At 37.4% G+C, this 18527-nt stretch overlaps 3 protein-coding genes across 4 annotated transcripts; 2 read left to right on the top strand and 1 right to left on the bottom strand.

The window, feature by feature from the left end:
• The first annotated feature begins 1 nt into the window (after position 1).
• Positions 2-2124, top strand: lrrc23 (leucine rich repeat containing 23). The gene is made up of 7 exons (XM_042750073.1): positions 2-335; positions 556-665; positions 770-1032; positions 1218-1348; positions 1446-1582; positions 1706-1904; positions 2019-2124. Exons 1-7 carry the CDS (start codon positions 237-239, stop codon positions 2058-2060), a joined length of 981 nt encoding a protein of 326 aa, XP_042606007.1. The 5' UTR covers positions 2-236; the 3' UTR covers positions 2061-2124.
• Positions 2125-3180: 1056 nt separating this feature from the next.
• Positions 3181-14459, top strand: tktb (transketolase b). 2 transcript variants are annotated; one of them, XM_042750071.1, is made up of 15 exons: positions 3181-3479; positions 8073-8103; positions 9079-9196; positions 9295-9408; positions 9862-9959; positions 10201-10392; positions 10758-10885; positions 10984-11176; positions 11275-11443; positions 12186-12342; positions 12454-12584; positions 12699-12782; positions 13006-13102; positions 13359-13478; positions 13638-14459. In XM_042750071.1, exons 3-15 carry the CDS (start codon positions 9113-9115, stop codon positions 13808-13810), a joined length of 1740 nt encoding a protein of 579 aa, XP_042606005.1. In that variant the 5' UTR covers positions 3181-3479; positions 8073-8103; positions 9079-9112; the 3' UTR covers positions 13811-14459. The 2 variants fall into 2 exon arrangements, with proteins under 2 accessions (XP_042606005.1, XP_042606004.1); XM_042750070.1 differs by lacking the exon at positions 8073-8103 and having other exon boundaries at positions 3182-3479.
• Positions 14460-14763: 304 nt separating this feature from the next.
• On the bottom strand, positions 14764-16781 carry tnnc1b (troponin C type 1b (slow)). The gene is made up of 6 exons (XM_019081219.2): positions 16597-16781; positions 15968-15998; positions 15695-15841; positions 15484-15598; positions 15269-15405; positions 14764-15179 (listed from the first exon to the last, which is right to left on the bottom strand). The coding sequence occupies exons 1-6, from the start codon at positions 16618-16620 to the stop codon at positions 15148-15150; spliced, it is 486 nt and encodes a 161-aa protein (XP_018936764.1). The 5' UTR covers positions 16621-16781; the 3' UTR covers positions 14764-15147.
• Positions 16782-18527: the final 1746 nt, after the last annotated feature.

The raw sequence follows: 18527 nt of genomic DNA, 5'->3' as shown, positions 1-18527 counted from the left end.
CGCACGGTGTTACTATGGTAACGGCTATAAACACGACTCAGCGCGTTGTGAGTGACACAGAAAACATGTGCAGGTCTCCAAGCTGAAGTAAACCCTCTGTTAATTCATTAATTAACGTAAGCTAGCGTGGGGATGATATGATTGTGAACGAACTGATTCATTTAAACGTCGAATCGTTCCGTTTTTACGCCGTGAAAAGTTGATCAACAAGGTAACGTAACCAAGACAGAAGAAGAATGTCAGACTCTGATGAACGTGAGGCGCTAAGAGCAGAGACTGAGGAAGAGGATGATACTGAAAGAAAAGAGAAGGAGATTTCAGGACAGGAGGATCAGGTAACCCAAGTAACTTTAAAATGTCATTTTATCAGATTTTGTTTTAAATGTGGAGTTTATTTTGTCTTATATATACAAAATAAACTAATGTCTGTACATTTTTTGCACTGAAAACTAGGGTGGCAAAGTCAGATTCCTTGTGTGTGTAAACATACTTGGTAATAAAGCTCTTTCTGACTTCTGACATTAAGATTGTCCATGAATTTTACTTTATTCCCAGCTAAAGCCCTGTCCACTAACCCAGGACATGATGGTGAAAAGCTTGTCCTTATTGTGTCGCACCGGGAATGGTCTCTCTCATGCATATGTCAGACTTGACCTTAAAAGCAAGTAAGCTTGTCTTGAACATTCTTCTTATACCTATCATTTCCAACATACTACCATTCACATTCAAACCATTTTAAATTGGTTTTCACCATACCTTTGTTAACCAGGGGTCTGACAGACCTGGCCCTGCTCAGCTCCTTCATCCATCTGCGCTACTTGGACATCTCCTCCAATCATTTGTCAGACTTCTCTCCATTGGCTGATCTCACCCAGCTGCTGTGGGTGAAAGGAGACGCCAACCTGCTTCAGAGGTTTGAGGGTCAGCCGTTTGGCAAGCTCACTTACCTGCAGTGGCTCAGCTTTGCCAGCAACCGCCTATTTGATGTTAAAGGTCTTGGAGGTCCTGCACTGGAAACCCTCAACCTCACTGGTTAGTTAGATCCATTTAGCAGATTATTTTACTTTTACAATCATAGTTAACTCGTTTTATACTCTAGTACCAACCACACTGGTTTCGTTCAGCAAATCTAGAGTGGTGTATTTAGTTGTGAATCAGTAATGTGATTCAAAAAATTATGAGCTGGCACTGTCCACACTGTCATTATATATTTCTAGGTAATGGTATCCAGAGTATGCAGGGCCTGGAATATCACAATCTGACCAATTTGATGATTCTCGAGCTAAGAGGAAATTGTTTGGAAACTACAGATGGCATTTACCTCCCCAATTTACGCCATTTGTATCTGGTATAACTGCTTGTATTTATGTTTATTGTAGATAAAAGTACATGATACTGATTTTCTCCAATAAACTATCATTTTGCACGTTCACCCGACTGTTTAGGCTCAGAACAACATAAAGCGATTGGAGGGTTTGGAGAAGCTCCAGCGTCTCAACACTCTTCACCTCAGAGATAACCAGTTGGAAACACTAGAGGGACTTAGTCCCAACATGAAATGTCTCCAATATCTTAATGTCAGGTATCAGAAATACTTTAGCACCAGGTTTGGCATTTTCCCAGTCTCTCTGAAATTGAGGAAGCAAATGTGTCTCACATAGAGTTATATAACCACTGTCTGACAACCCTCTTTTTCTTAACTTAAGGGGAACCTTATATCTTCTATGAGGGCTTTGCGAACTCTAGTGAATGTGGGGCAAACACTGAAGGCCCTTGTGCTCTCGGACAACCCTTTAGCAAAGACTGACGATTACAGGCTGTATGTGATCTCACATCTCTCCCAGCTGGAGAGACTGGACAAGGATCCCATCACGGCTGGAGAGAAGTCTGAGGCCCAGGAGAAGGTGTGGAACCTGTTTATGGCATATTCTGTGGTTAATTATCTTCACTGTTTTCATGTAGTTGTGCCGATAAAGGTCTGTCAGACAGTATTTTAATTGTAAAACATCTTTTTTTAGGATTTTGAAGATGAATATGCTGAAGATCAAGAGGATAACTGAACAGGCTTTGCTACATTGAATATACTTGTAAATATAGTTTTATATTCAATAAAGTCTACAATCATAAACAGATCTGGTTTCATTTAATGCAATATAGTTCCTGATGTGATCTTTATAGCTGTAGCGGCTGTTAAAAATGATACTGTTTAGCACTTTTCACTAGAAATGATAACAAGGTAGGCAACCTAGTCACAAGAAATGTGACTTCCTGGATTATTCATATCCATCCACATTAAAAGGGGCAGAGTCTTTTTCTTTTAACTGTAAGCCTGCCAGGAAATAAATGTCAGATTTTTTTTTTTAATGGAACCACTTATTGAACAAAATATAAAAAGTTTGCATATGTGTTTTATGCAGACCGAACAAAAGCAAGCAGCTTGGTGCAGATGTTATTATTATTTATATGGTCATAAAGATTCTGATAGCTTATAATGTAAATCAGTGATATCTTCATAATGATATAGCAGACAGATATATAAATATCTCCCAATAAGATGATGTGTTACATGTTATGATCAAAGCTCTGTAGTTTTTAAAGAGGGGGTTAAAAATGTTAACCCTCTCACATTAAAAACTACAGCTAGCTTTGATTATTTTGCTTTTCTCTCGCTCTCTCTCTTTTTTTTTTTTAGAAAAATCATGCACATATTTCAATACATTTTAAGTTAAAATGTATCGAAATATTTACATGACGTACTATCATCACTGTATGTAGGCCTACTGCATGCTGAAGATTATGTACAACAGGTTTTTCAGTTTTGTTGGTAATTTTGGTCCTAGAGGCCCTTAGTCCAGGAAATTTGTGTATAAAATACAATACAGTGGGGTTAATCAGTGTCCGCACTCATTTCCTCTAGACTGTCACCATGACTTGACGAATCATTGATTCAGTCAGCTACTTCTTCAGTGATTTTACAACAATCGCAAACATTTAATCATTGAAACAGTGTGTGCAAATAAAGATTTTACTTAAGTGTAAAAAACCGAACACACTTCTGTCTCACGCTAATATTATGCATAAGAGATTTATTACAACACACACAGTTGTGTCTGTCTGCGGTCTTGGCCCTGATCTGGCAACCTCTCTTCTGCTGTCCTGCTGCGACACGCGACTCGTCCAATGGTTCGCGTTATCAGATGAGTTGACAGCTGACGTAACGCCTCGCTTAAAACAGCACGTTACCTGCGTCCCACACTGTGCTCGGCTCTGGTGCTTACTGCGTTTATTTGAGCAATTACAGATTAACGTAGTATCAGAAGAGTTTATTTTTCAGCACTCGCGTTCATTTCATCGCATTCCACACACAGTTGTAACATGAGCTATCACAAACCCGACGAGAAAACTCTGCAGGCCCTGAAAGACATCGCCAACAAGCTCAGGATTCACTCCATCAAGGAAACAAGCGCCTCAAACTCCGGGTAAAATCTTCTGCACTTATTGAAAGTCATTCGTAACGTCTTCCTATCATGGTAAACGACAGATTTGCAACCGTACGCGTACGTTTATCTAATTTGTCGTGCAAATGTACATTCCTGCATAGCACGTGAACTTGGCGAGGTGGCCGGGCACATTGCTGTTACTTAGTTCTGAATCATTCGACCTGTTTAGCTATTGTAAGCGAGTCATTAGCTTTGCACTGTTCCGCGACATATTTGACAGCTTTTTAGCCCATCGTGGCCTCCAAAACGATGACCAGTGAAAATTGGCTTAGCTCTCCTCACCCCTATAATTAGCACGTGTATGTGGGATTGTAAAGTGTCAGTTTTAAGTAAATTCCAAATTAACCATTGCCTTTTAATTTCTGCGGACTATGCGCTAAATTTAACTGATTGATTGTGGCGATTCGTAAACGAGTCGTTCATTTGAATCGGATCTTTTCAGAGCGGTTAATGAACCAGTTCACAGACCCGATTCAGAATTAACAAAGAGCATTTGGAGTGCGAAAATGTTACAAATAAAACGTTCTGGAAATGTTTGGCTTGACGACATGTAATAAGTTAAACGTCGCGATGTAAATTAACTCTTATTTTAATGCATATGCGATACGACTTTAATCTGTTGATTTATGGACAATCCCCCTTTTATACGTACTTAACAGTATACAAATTTATATATGATAAACAGCAATGTATGCTTACATAGAACCTCGTTGAAAAGACGTCAATGACAGACGTTTAAACAACGTTGAAATTTAGTTGAAAAGTGAGAGGTGAAAAGACGTCTATAAATGACGCCAAAATTATGTCTAAATGTGGTTTTAAAGTTATAGTTGAAAAGATGTCTTTTCAGGCCTAATTACAACCGTGAATTCATTTTTTATATTTATATTTCATATTTATAATTACTGTCAAAATAAGACAATTCACAAAAGAGTACCAAAACATTTATTGACACATTAAGGATGTGACAGTGAAGACTGGAGTATTGATGCTGAAAATTCAGTTCACATTAATACATTTTACAATGCATTCATATATATTTCTGTAGTTATATTTCACAATATTACTGTTTTTACGGTATGTTTGATCAAATGCAGGCTTAAGATGTGGTCAAGAAAGTGTTTTTTTACGTGAAAGATGTATTTAAGAAATAATTCTAATATGCTGATTTGCTGCTCAAGAAACATATCTGATTATTATTAATGTGGAAAACAGTTGTGCTGCCCAATATTTTTGTGGAAACCATGATATTTTTCAGTATTTGTTGAATAGAACTTGCAAAAGAGGCGTATTTATTTGAAACAGGTTTTTTTTTTTTATCAATTTAAGTCTTTACTGTAACTTTTCATCAAATGAATCCATCTTTTCTGTATAAACATCATTTTTCAAAACAATAAATCTTTAAAATATTGTAAATGTTTATGAAACAGAACAATTACCAATTATAACCACATTAGAACATATTTCACCTGAAAATGTAAATTCTGTCATGAATTACTTGCCCTCATGTTGCTCCAAACCCATAAGACTCTTTTGTGCAGAACACAAATGAAGATGTTTTTTAACAGATGCCTTGTGTATGCAAAAAATCAGCCAAAGTATCAGCAAAGTATGTCTTTATTCACAAATTATGTATCTCCAATGCATTTTCACAAAAGCACCATGGGATGGCCAGCTCTAAAACCAACACAACAATTTATGCACAAAACCATGGCGTTGTGGCACAAATAGTTGAATTTCATTACATTATGCATTTCAGAGTTTGTACAACCTTTTGAGAGAGAAATTCAAGCACTTTTAAGTATTTCACACAACTATTCACAGCACTTTAAAACTCTAAAAGAGGATACAATTTAAATGTTATTTTTAGAGAGATGACCAAAATATACTTGGTGGTAAACAAACACTTGTAAAATTAAAAAGGGGGCATCAGATTACCACTATAACCAGTAGATGGCAGCAGAGGAACACTTAAAGACTTATTAGTTATTAATTTCTACTTTTTACTTTATATTTTGAAATCATAAAATCACTATTATAAAATTTTAAGTCAAGAAATCAAATTTTGTAAAAGTGTTGCTCTCTTTTTTTTGTGTATGAAGTAAAAAAAAAAAAGTCAAAGTTGAAAAACAAACTTCTGTGACTGAATCTGTACAAATGAAAGTGTACTCATTCTTCACGAGTGATTATTAACTGTCGGGTTCTCAAATCTGGCCCTCGATGTCCACCGTCATACAGAGGGTACACCTCAGTCAGCTTCATGATTCACTAGGTTGTGAATTAAAATATTGTGTACACGAATTCAGGCCCTGGTAAGCACAGTGGCTCACTATACACTGATGACTATTTATGTCCTCATTGTACAACATTACTATACTGACATTAATGCACAACAGTAAAACTGATATCTTTTTAATGCTATTTACAGCACATTATGATAAATACTTTGTTACATGTGCAAGATTTCGGTTATAAATAAATTGCAAATGTTTATTAGATTAGACATTACCTGTCTAGTGATGTGTTTATGCTGAAATGTAGCAAATTATCGCCCATGCTTTGTGAGCTTCAGAACTGAGTGATACACACCTTTAGGTCCACACCTGATCACACTCACCTGTTTGTAACTTTATAGTTAGTAAAAGTGAAGACCTTTAATGTGTGTTCAGGTGCACTGCACTAGGTTGGAGCAAAACTCTGCATGTAAGAGGACCTTGAGAGACAATGTTGAGATCTCCTGCAATATGTTCTGAACATGACAATTCAAAGAAGCAGGATGACTTCGAGATTGATGACTTACAACACTGGTGTCTAGTCCTGGGCATGGAGGACCAGCGTTCTGCAGAGTTTCTTGTGATCCTTGATCAGCTGCTCAGGTCTGCTTAAAGGGATACTCCACCCCAAACTGAAAATTTTGTCATTAATCACTTACCCCCATGTCGTTTCAAACCCGTAAAAGCTTTGTCTTTGGAACACAAATTAAGTTATTTTGGATGAAAACCGGGAAGCCTGTGACTGTCCCATAGACTCTCAAGTAAATAACAGTGTCAAGGTCCATAAAAGGTATGAAAGACATTGTCAGAATACTCCATCTGCCATCAGACGTGCAATCTGGGTTATATGAAGTGACGGGAACACTTTGTAAACGAAGAAAACAAAAATAACAACTTTATTCTAACAATTCCTTTGTCAACTGTCTTTTCTGCGTCTCTCCATATCACTGTATGCTGTGTATGCTCTTCTGTACCATCCACGCCACAAGGATGTGCGTTTTTCTTTCAAATCAAAGCTAAATAAACGTAGAAACAGCGCATCCTTTTGGGGCAGATGAGAAGAAAGCAATGTGTTTAATGAGAACTTTAATAATAAGAAGAAATATTAAGTCACAGATGCATTTTCATTTCTTCTTCTTCTTCTTATTCTTCTTCTTATTCTTATTCTTATTCTTCTTATTATTATTATTATTCATGAAATAAGTTAAAATTACCTTGTGGTTTTTCAATGATAATCAGTGATGCTTTTTACACTGGATGCGGCACGGCACAAAACAAAAAACAACAGACAAAAAAAATACTACTAACAAAAAAAAATCTAAGACACCATGCATTTTGGGTATACAATACAAATCAAAATACTAAAAAAATTTAAAAATTACTTTAAAATTTTTAAGAGCTTGCACAAAATTACAAAAAATCAAATAACATTCAAAACCAAAGTTTTATTAAAGTTTATTTAATATTATTATATTTATTTATTTATTTTTTGAAATAAGTCATGTTCACCAATAACTGCTTTTTTTGTCATAAATAAAAACTGTAATGTTGTAAAATATTATTACATTTTAAATTAACTGTTTTCTATGTGAATACATTGTAAAATGTAATTTATTATTGTTTTCGCAAAGCATTATTTCTGAAGGATTATGTGACACTAAAAACTGGTCTAATGATGCAGAAAATAATTTTTAAAACATTGAAATAGCAGATAGTTATTAAAAAAATGGTAATTTCACAATATTACTATTTCACTGTATTTTAATCAAATAAATGCAGCAGTGGTGAGCATAAAAGATTTTGCCACAGATGGTCATTTCTCAACATGAACTGAAATCGAAGAGAGTAGTTTCTAAACTTGTAGGGGATATAAAAGCTGCCTTATTAGATGGATTAATCCTATCACAAAGCAAATGCAAATGCATAGTTTATATAGTGAACACCATGCATAATTTGTTACTCTGCACATGCCCTGGTTTGCATGCAACAATCTTTCATTCATTGAAAATATTGTGAAGGAATTTCCCTGAGTGATGAAACTTTAACATGATAATATTTGTTTTATGGTTATGAGACTTCCTCTTTTTTTCTGTTCCTTCTCATTTCTATTTGGGTGTTTGATACCAAAGTTTTTTCATCTTCTCAGGGATAATCACTTGTATACATGTAGAGGTTTAAACAAGGAAGTATTGATTGTGACTCAGACTTTTGTCTGTACCTTTTGTAATCTAATCCTTCATTCTAAAACAGATCAGTAGAGATGTGTTTCTAAATACCTTGTCCATTTTCTTTATTTCAGCCTAAGTGAGTCACTGTGTAGGACAAAGATGGTAAATTATCAATGGTGTTTTGATTATTGGATAATAAGGAGTATACTGAAGAATAACATAAGATTGCATGTATTTCCACTCACAATAAAATTACAATAGTTTTTTTGGACAGCCAGTTTTGTGACCACTGAATTGCATGAGTGATTTACAAACTCTGACTTAAACATCATGTTACTTTGGGAACAAACAAACTAACAGTTGAACTGCATTCTCGATTCAAGTGAAAGCTAAGTCATCTGTATGTTTTTAACAGCGTGTTTTTACTTAATGGTTTGATAGCTACAAGTACTGCAGTTTTAATTATTCTTTAACTATCTAAACCGAACCAAACTTAAGCTCACTAATTAAAAAAAAAAAAATAAATAAAAATTTATTTTAAAAGATATTTGTGACTTTCAGAGTTGCATAGAGAAAAAGTCAGAATTGAGAGATATAAATAATAGTACTGCAAGGTAAATAAGTCAGAATTGAGAGGGGGGAAAAAGGTAATTAGTAGTACTTTTTTTTTTTTTAATTCCGGGTTGAAAACTGGCTTCCATAGTTCTGTGAGTTATGCACTCATTAAAAAAAAGAAAGTGATTTCAGTCCTCTTATTTGCCAGCATGTCATCTCAAACCTGTATGACTATTTGAACAACATACCTTATGATAATAATGTATTCTATATGATTTAAAAACATCCCCACTAACCAAAATCAATGAAAAACAGCCCCTCTGATCATTATGTCTTAAATATGATGTGCCTGGTTTGGCAGTAGCTGAAGTCATTGATTCTGATAAGGTCTGTTACTACACCTCAAACCCCAATGATGACAGTAGCAACTTTTGCCCTTTAGTATCATTTGCAATCGTGTTCTAGTTTTGAAGTGGAAGATAACCTGCATGTCTGATTGGTCTTTAACATCCAGCATGTTTGAGCGGATGGTTAATGGTTTATGGCTGGATTGGTGATACTGATGAGTTTTCTCATTCACAGGCACCCCACCTCGTGCTGCAGCGCTGCTGAGCTCATGTCAGTGCTGTTCTTCCACACCATGCGCTACAAAGCCCAAGATCCCCGCAACCCCAGCAATGACCGCTTCATCTTGTCCAAGGCGGGCTGTCATTCCATGTTTGGTTATGAGCTTCCTTTTAGTTTTCTCAAAGTGCTTGGAGACTAAATGTATTCCATTCCTCATGTTACTGTTTTCAGGGCCATGCTGCTCCCATTCTGTATGCTGCCTGGGCAGAGGCTGGATTCATCAAAGAGTCTGAGCTGCTAAACCTGCGCAAGATTGACTCTGACCTGGAGGGTCACCCCACCCCTGTGAGTACACCGCATATACACAAACTTTCAAACATTTGGGGTCGGTAAGATTGTTTTAATGTGTTTGGAAAAAGTCTCAAATTCTCACTTAGGATGCATTTAATTAATTAAAAAAATAATGTTGTGAAATACTACAATTTAATATAACTACTTTTTATTTTAACGTTTTAAAATGTAATTTATTGTTGTAATGGCTTTACTGACGAGATGCCCATGACAAACGAATGCGATTAATTGCACAGCCCTTGTAGAAAGTTCAACAGAACAGAATCTATTTGAAATGGTAATCATTAGTAACATTAGCTCTTTTGATTAAATGTATGCATCATTGCTAATTAAATGTAATTAATTTCTTAAAGAAAATCTTGCTGACTTGGTGCATCAACTCACAACTCATCAACATTTCACGTAACCATTTATGATGCAACTAACCTCACTTCCCTGTTAATTTAAAAACTAGCGTTTGTGGATGTGGCGACAGGATCTCTTGGCCAGGGTTTGGGTGCTGCCTGCGGTATGGCGTACACCGGGAAATACTTCGATAAAGCTAGGTACTTGCATTGGATTCGCTCTGTAAATTAAGTTACTCCACAGTTTTTGTTGTTTTAATATTATGATCCATTGTACTACTTTGCTTGTTTATACCAAATTCAACATCTGATACTAGTATTGCTCCTAAACAAGGTTTTGCTCTCAGACCATAGTAATAATTAAATAATAGTGTAGTACAGGAAATTCCCATTTGATGCTGCTGTAATTGGATGTGTCTGTTTTGTCTCATTGCCTCATTAGCTACCGCGTGTACTGCATGCTGGGAGATGGTGAGTGTTCAGAAGGGTCGGTATGGGAAGCCATGGCTTTTGCCTCCTATTACAAGCTTGACAATCTGGTGGCCATCCTTGATGTGAACCGCCTGGGTCAGAGTGAGGCAGCACCTCTGCAGCACAACATGAACGCCTACAAGGAGCGCTGCGCGGCCTTTGGGTGGGTTTAATGAATACTGAGAGTTTATCTCTTGCTTTGTTTGAGATTGTATGGTAGTGTACTATTTGTGCACAGTTCATATACTCCAGAAACAGATTAATTGTGCAGCACAACAAACCTGGAGCTCCTAATAATTTTTTTTTTTTTTAAATCAGACACTGTTTTTATAAGATACATTGCTGGGTTTTTTTGGTTTGTTTGTTTTTTTGTTCAAAGTATTTCAGACCTGTTTAACATACTGTTTAATGTAGTAGACAGTATAGAGTGTATTCTAAACAGTGTGTTAATTTTCTATTCAGAACACAGCCATTCTCTTTGTATTCCATATTTTTAGTCACTGGCACGTAACTAATTTGTTTCTTCAGATTCAACACTTATGTGGTTGACGGCCATGATGTGGAGGAGCTGTGCAAGGCTTTGTGGCATGCTGAACAAACGAAAGGGAAGCCCACTGCCATCGTAGCCAAAACATTTAAAGGCAAAGGGCTCAAAGGTGACTTACTATATCCTGGACTGCAAGACCAGCAGCACATTAATAATATCTGTTATGATTGTCCACATTCTCATGGTCTGACCTGTAGTTTTGTTCAGGCATTGAGGATCAGGATAACTGGCATGGGAAACCTATGCCTAAAGACCGTGCAGAAGAGCTAATTAATGACCTCCTGAGCCAGATCCAGTCGCCCAATAAGCCCCTCCACCCTCAGCTGCCCAATGAGAATGTTGCTTTAGCTGACCTCACCCCCATCCACCTGCTCACGGCTCCAGAATACAAGATCGGAGAAAATTATAAAAACACACATTTTTTCACATATTTTCTCAAAACTCCTCAAAATCCCCTAAAAAAAAGAACCAAAAAACTTCTGCTTTTTGTTTGCTCACTCAGATATCCACCAGGAAGGCTTATGGTGTAGCCCTGAAGAAGATGGGGGATGCCAGCCCTCGTGTGGTGGCCATGGATGGTGACACCAAGAACTCAACCTTCTCTGATATCTTCAAGAAGGCACATCCTGATCGCTTTATTGAATGCTTCATTGCCGAGCAGAACATGGTGTGTAAATTGATGGGGTTTTTCTCCCCCTTTACAATGATAATCTACAAGTCATAATGGCAAAGCGAATGTTTATTGGCTGACAGTGTGTGTCACAAATGAATGGGCCTGTAAACTGTCTGTAGAGCACTTTATGATGAGTTGAAGGTGTGGTGCACTATTCGTACAGTGCATTGTAAATGCCTTACCTCACCCTGTTGAAATGTTATCCGTTACTATTCACTTTCTGTCTAATGCTTACTCAATAGGACAGGATTTCGCACAATGAGAGGGAATTCCTTTATGCATAAACACATGGTCATTCAGAGGTCAATATAATCTAGGAAGTTATTTTCATGAAATATATTTGAATTAAAATATAACTTTCAGGCGTAAATAGTTGGGTTGTTGTATTAAGCAATGTATTGAATATTTTATTGTTACTATAAATGTGTAAATGGTACTAATTAATATTTAATGTTTGGGGTAAGATTTTTTTTTTTCTTTTAAGGAAAAAAAAACTTTTATTAAGCAAGGATTTATTAAATATGTTTTTCCTTCTGAATCCTTATTGACATAAGAATTAATATGACCATTTTGTTGTTTCTGGTCAAATAAATGCAGCCTTGGTGAGCATAAGACAAAAACAAAAAAATGTTTTACTAGACCTCAAATGTTTGAATGGTAGTATAAGTATATTAGTAATAGTATATACATTGTATTTTATCTAATAAAATGATGCATTTAATTATGCTGTGTCCAGGTGAGCGTGGCCATTGGTTGTGCTACTCGTGATCGCACGGTTTCGTTCGCCAGTACTTTTGCTGCCTTCTTTGCTCGTGCCTACGACCACATCCGTATGGCAGCGATCTCCCAGTCTAATGTCAACCTGGTCGGCTCACACTGTGGTGTTTCCATTGGTAAGGCATTGTGCAGTCAAATACATGGATACATGCCATTTTATCTGGGCTTAATTTATAGTCAAATCTCTTCTGAATCTGAAATGTTTCTTAACTTCTGATTTCGTCCAGGTGAGGATGGCCCCTCACAGATGGCACTGGAGGATCTCGCAATGTTCCGCGCTATCCCAACATGCACAGTCTTTTACCCTAGTGATGGAGTATCTACTGAGAGAGCCGTGGAGCTTGCTGCCAATACAAAGGTGTGTTATTGTTTCCACTTGATGGTCTTCTGTAGATACAGTCACTATTATTTTGACAAGAGAAGTTAATCTATTGTTCTTTGACTTAGTGTTCATGCCGTTTCCTGCATTCAGGGTATCTGTTTCATCCGTACCAGCCGACCTGACACTGCAGTCATTTATGATGCTGGAGAGAAATTTGAAGTTGGCAAAGCCAAGGTGAGGAGAATCAAAAAAACACCAGAACACACTTTTGATTAAATCATTTATAGTTTCTATATTTAGTTACAAACTACAGCAAGGAAGGCAAAATTTAGCATCCATGCTGAACTTGTCATTTTCGTGTATAGAAATGCAGTGAGCAAATGGGGCCTCCTGTAGGACAGCTGTGAAATGTCTGGTTCACGAAGGTTGTTCTAACCGTTCTGTGTCTGTCCTGTAGGTGGTGCGGCAGTCTGACACAGATCAGGTGACCGTCATTGGAGCTGGAGTAACACTGCATGAGGCACTGGCCGCACATGACGAACTGGCCAAAGAAGGTTTGTTCAGCACCTACTGGCCATAATAGGACATTACTTACATTACTATATTTAACAGTACCTCAGTTTCACTTTAGAGGATTAAAACGTAACTTGTGATGAAAGTATGTTAAATTTATAAGTATTGTAGATATTATAAATGTAGTTATGTATATTAAAGCTTCTCGTGTCGAAAAAGGACAAAACTCTTTCTGAAAAAAATCTTTCAAATCATGTTTATTGTTTAAAAAAACCATGAAATGTTTCTTTTCCCCAGGGCTGAACATCCGTGTTATCGACCCATTCACAATTAAGCCACTGGATGCCTCCACTATTGTGGCAAGTGCTCGTGCCACAGAAGGAAGAGTGATCACTGTAGAGGACCACTACAAAGAGGGTGAGGCTGAGCTGTTTATTTTTTTTCTTCAGTGAAATACCATCAAGATTAAAGGGGAAGGCAAGCCTTTTTTTTCCTTTCCTGTTGCTTTCTTTCTTTAGTTTTTTCCCCTTGTGCAGTGAGAGGTATTTTATGTTGTTTCCTCTGCTCTCATTGTAGGTGGTCTGGGTGAGGCTGTCCTGTCTGCAGTGGGTGAAGAGCCTGGCATTGTAGTGCACCGGCTGGCCGTGAGCCGTGTGCCTCAGAGCGGCAAACCGCAGGAGCTTCTGGACATGTTTGGCATCAGTGCCAAATCTATCGTTGCCGCCGTCAGGCGTACTTTCGCCAACTGAAACACTTTGAACCACCCTGAACTACACCCTTCCTCTTTCTCCACTCCTAACCCAGACCCTAAAGACAAGCTTACCACACAATCCTCATCATTCCAGAAGCTCACGGATGTACCTACCTTCTTAGTGTGTGAAAATACTCTTAACTTGTGCACTATAGTCTATACAGTGTCGGCCATAGCCTTGAAGTGTTTTAACTTTGCATAATCATCATCAGTTTTGACTTCTTGACAACTTTAAATGCTGCATTAGTAGTTTTTAAAGGCTTGGAAGTGTGGATTAGATCAGAGTGCATTGCATTTGCACTTTTCTGAATATCATTAAAACAATAACCATTTCACATTGAGTCATTTCATTCTTTCCTTAGCTTTGGCTCTGTGTGCTTCCTGAGCCAATATCGTGAAAAATAAATTTGATAGCTGGGATGGTGCTTTCTGGGAGTAACAAAATATATTTCTGTATTCTTTTTTTCTTTTAACTGCTGTTGCATAAGCTACTGGACAACTAATTTTGGAAAGTTATTACATGAAAGGTTTGGTTTTGGTGATCTGATAAATTGTATCATGTTACAACACCCTCACTTGTTATTGCTTGTGTAAACATAGTTTTCACTGAATTTGATGCAATGTGTTAATAAATGTAACTGCCCATCCATTGTCCCTATATTCTGTGTTGCTATATTACTCATCTATTTAGTCAGTTTTAATGTACGTAAATGACCTGTAGTCTTTAGTTAAACCAGATTCATGAATCATGATTTGGTTTGCGGGTACATAGATCATCAATTTTGTTCTATAACAGATGGCAAGCTCACTTTGTTTCTACTTGACAGGTAAATGTTGTTATAGAAATAGGGTACGTGTGTAATCCTAATATCTTTTTTACAGTCTATGGGTGTGTATAATTTGGCCAGTCTGATGAGCTATGCCTACTATAGACTAGAAAAAAAAAAAAGATAAATTACAACACTTTATTTTTGTCGCTGTTTAGGAGTAGCTACAGTTACATATAGAAAACCTCCAACTTTAAAGATAAAACCCAATCTGTGTTCATTGAGGTGTTTGAAACATTTTGTTTCAATGAAACAAAAACAAGCAAAAAATGTGCTAGGGAAAAAATGTGCAACTGTGTACAGAAAATGTTTTGAGCACAAATAACTACTATTCTGGGCAGCAGTACATGACACCATTTACTTATTTCAACAAATTACAGAAATATGTGAAATGCAGATCATTTTCTGTGCTTCCCAATCGAGTCTGTAGTGAAGTCGGAGAGATGGTTTGGGTCAGGGAATGAAATGACAGGTTTCTTTTCGCAGTTTTGGATCCGTTTGGCCATTTTTACTCGACACCCTTCATGAATTCCAGGAACTCTGTTGATATTAAAAGTAATGCATGTTTCTGTTGTCGAAATTTTTGATTAAATAATTTTAAATGCTCCATATTTTGAGTGAGAATTTACCGTCGTAATCGATCTTGCCGTCGTTGTTTTTGTCTCCGTCCTTCATGAGCTCCTCGATGTCGTCCTCAGTGATGGCCTCGCCTGTCGACTCCAGCATGTTCTTCAGCTCGTCTAAGTCAATGTAACCATCTCCATTCCTTAAAGAGACGACGATAAAACAGTATAGGAGGTTATGTGATATACACTACAATATCTTTTGAAAACACAGTTCATACTTGTCAAACATGCGGAAGACTTCAGCCAGCTCCTCTTCTGATTTTCCTTTGCTCTCCTCTTTCATGCAGCGCACCATCATCACCAAGAACTCATCAAAGTCCACTGTCCCGCTTCCTACAACCCACAGAGACCTTTCAACAATCAAATCCCAATTCATATCATAAACTTCCCCCAAATCTAAATGATATCTTCAACTAAAATCCAACATACCATCCTCATCTACTTCGTCTACCATTTCCTGCAGCTCTTCTTGAGTGGGGTTCTGGCCCAGCATCCTCATCACCTTGCCCAACTCCTTAGTGCTGATACAGCCATCCTCAGCGTCCTGAACGAAGATGTCGAACGCAGCGCGAAACTCTGCCGGGTACAGTCAGATAACACAAAAGTCACACGTCAGTAAGTTTATAATAGAGTTGACATAGTGATACATCATAATACATGCAGCTATGTGTTCAAACTGACAGATCAAAAAGAGAAACTCACCATTTTTTTGTTCTTCTGTCAAGTTCTCTACCTGTTAGGTGGAAAAGAGAGCTCAAAACTTTGCTTCACTTGACTTAGAACTAAAAATACAATATGTTGTAAGACTGACCAAGGTCTATTCTTTACAGGAATGACAGCTGTCACTCGCGTAATGTTCTTCAGACACCAGACACCCTCTGCCCAACTGTTAAACGCTTTAGCCTCAGTGATTATGACCCTTCTCCATTTCACCAGCTATTACGGGATATGTTAAATCAAAACCTGGTTACACTGGTTTTGTTGCTCATTTTTTGACCAAAACCATTATGATAGTGTCTCCTGTGCCCTTAAAATGGCCCCAAACTTCTACTGGCCCATCTCTCATTTATTGATTTAACCTTGAGAGCTAGCTACCTCGACAGTGCACAGATTGATTTCTCTGGTTGAGTATTAGTGATAATGCTGAAATCTGTCATTTCAGAGGAAGGAAATGGTCAAGGACAGGTTAACTGTTAAATTGACAGTTATTAATTTAGCTGACATGTTCATACAAACCAACTATTGGGACTCTTTATTTAAGGGTCACTCTCCATTCAGGCAGCCTGAGGTGAAATGCAATGCTGCTGATAATTCTTGCAATCATAACTTACCGCTGCTTTATATACATCATCCATGGCTGTCCTGGGTTTAAGTTTTCCTTTTTTAAATGTAAACTCCTCAAAGGTAATCCAGCACTCCTCTCTTCACAGCAGACACAGGACGAAGAGTCCCAGGGCCACCTGCCTTGGTCTTTATGGCTGGAAAAGACAAAGCCTTTTGTCACTCCCCTTTCCTATCTAAGAGAGTGAGGGATGGGTGAAAAAGGAAAGGGAGCGGGACAGAAAGGGGTTAGAGATGGCATGGGCTATAAATAGGGGAGGAATGTCAGAGACAACAGGCAGGAGAACTCGAGTTATGACAATAAGTCCTTGGCACTGGTCTCGCTGGCAACAACCCCATATCAAGTTCTAAACTTATCCACTGGTCACCTGCATTTGCCAATCATTGTTGAGCAGCATCACGACTGCATTCTTGTGGCAGGCACTGGTCCTATGTGTGCAGGAAATTACTATAATCAAAGAGCACTTCTTGTTATTAAATCTTAACCAATGTTTGGGGTTGTTGAAGGTGTGGGTCCTTTAAAGGACTGAACATTAATAATTCCCTTCAAAGTTTTTCCTTTGGTCAAAGAACCACATTGAAAATTTAGGACTGGATGACCAAAATTCCCAGTACCACTGTGGATCTTTTTAAAGTTTATAGAATATGTTTGCACAAAAAATGTTATGAGGTAGAAAGAATAAATTAAATTAAATTAAATAATAAGAATAAAAAGAATAAGCAATAAGAATAAGAAGTATTTTTAAAAATCAAAGTTCTGCATTTGTGTTTAGGGCTCTTTGTGCGCATTAAAGCTCAAGATGATCATCAGCTCTTATACAAACTTAGGGCATTAATGAACTATAGTTTTTAATTAACTCTGATCTTTGATTCTAAAATTTAATTTGCATTGAATATAATTTTTTAAAATGAGAAAAATGCAAAACGTTTCACCATAGGTCTCAGATGTTTGGATGCTATTTATATGCATACATTTTCTCATGTCCGTCATAAATAAAAGCAATTATACGTTTTTGGCTCAAGTAACTGTTTTAGATGCAATTCTGTATGAAAGATCAGGGGAAACATCTAATTATTCCAGTCCTCAGACTAGTGATATATAAATAGCTGCTTCATTATGGCATCTCTACACTACAAGTCCATCTTTATTTCTATAATTAAGTCCAGAGAATGGAACCTAGCGCTCAAGTCATGTCTTGTGCCTGAGCTGCTTGAAAACATATGACCACGTTTTGAGAATTATTATATCATTCCTGACTGTAAGTCACATATCAGTTTCTGATGTTTTTGTGTTGGGACAGTTTTATAATTTAGAATCATTTGGAGTACTTGTTTCTTTTGTTGTCATTTTTCTTCTTCATCTTTCTCTACAAATCAATCAGTATTTAAGGTCAAAATCAGACTGCATCAGTATCATGTTAGGCCACAACTTGCATGAAAGCATCAAGCCTAGACTAATGCCAGCAGTGGTGACATCACAATGATACACTATGCTATTCTGGATCCCTCTGGCCTAAATTAAGAACCACCAACTAGCCATGAACCTTCCCTTAAAAGACTATTAGTGTAAGAGATTACAAAGCACACACACGTACAATTCATAGAAAAAAAGCAGTATAATTTCATAAGTATGTCACAGCAGTTCATTTAGCTGTCACGGTTTTGCTCTGTTAGGGGAAGCTCCTTTTCTTGCTTTCACTCATGAAGTCTAGCTGATGATCAGATGTATTTTTCTCTGCCCATGTTCTCAGCAGCTCTCTCCATGGCCAGCATACAACAACCACAACCACATCACCCTGAGAACATGTAACAGCTGAGACACTGAGGTTCAGAGGGCATGTGTGGGACAATGAGGACAAAGTGGGCTTGGACACCGGACAGGTCAGCAGAACACACTCACACCAGTGACTCACTACAGACA

Source organism: Cyprinus carpio, chromosome B23 (assembly GCF_018340385.1).
Source record: "Cyprinus carpio isolate SPL01 chromosome B23, ASM1834038v1, whole genome shotgun sequence".
NCBI lineage: Eukaryota > Metazoa > Chordata > Actinopteri > Cypriniformes > Cyprinidae > Cyprinus > Cyprinus carpio.
The sequence above is the reverse complement of the archived record's forward strand: the minus strand, read 5'-3'. Positions and strand labels throughout refer to the sequence as shown.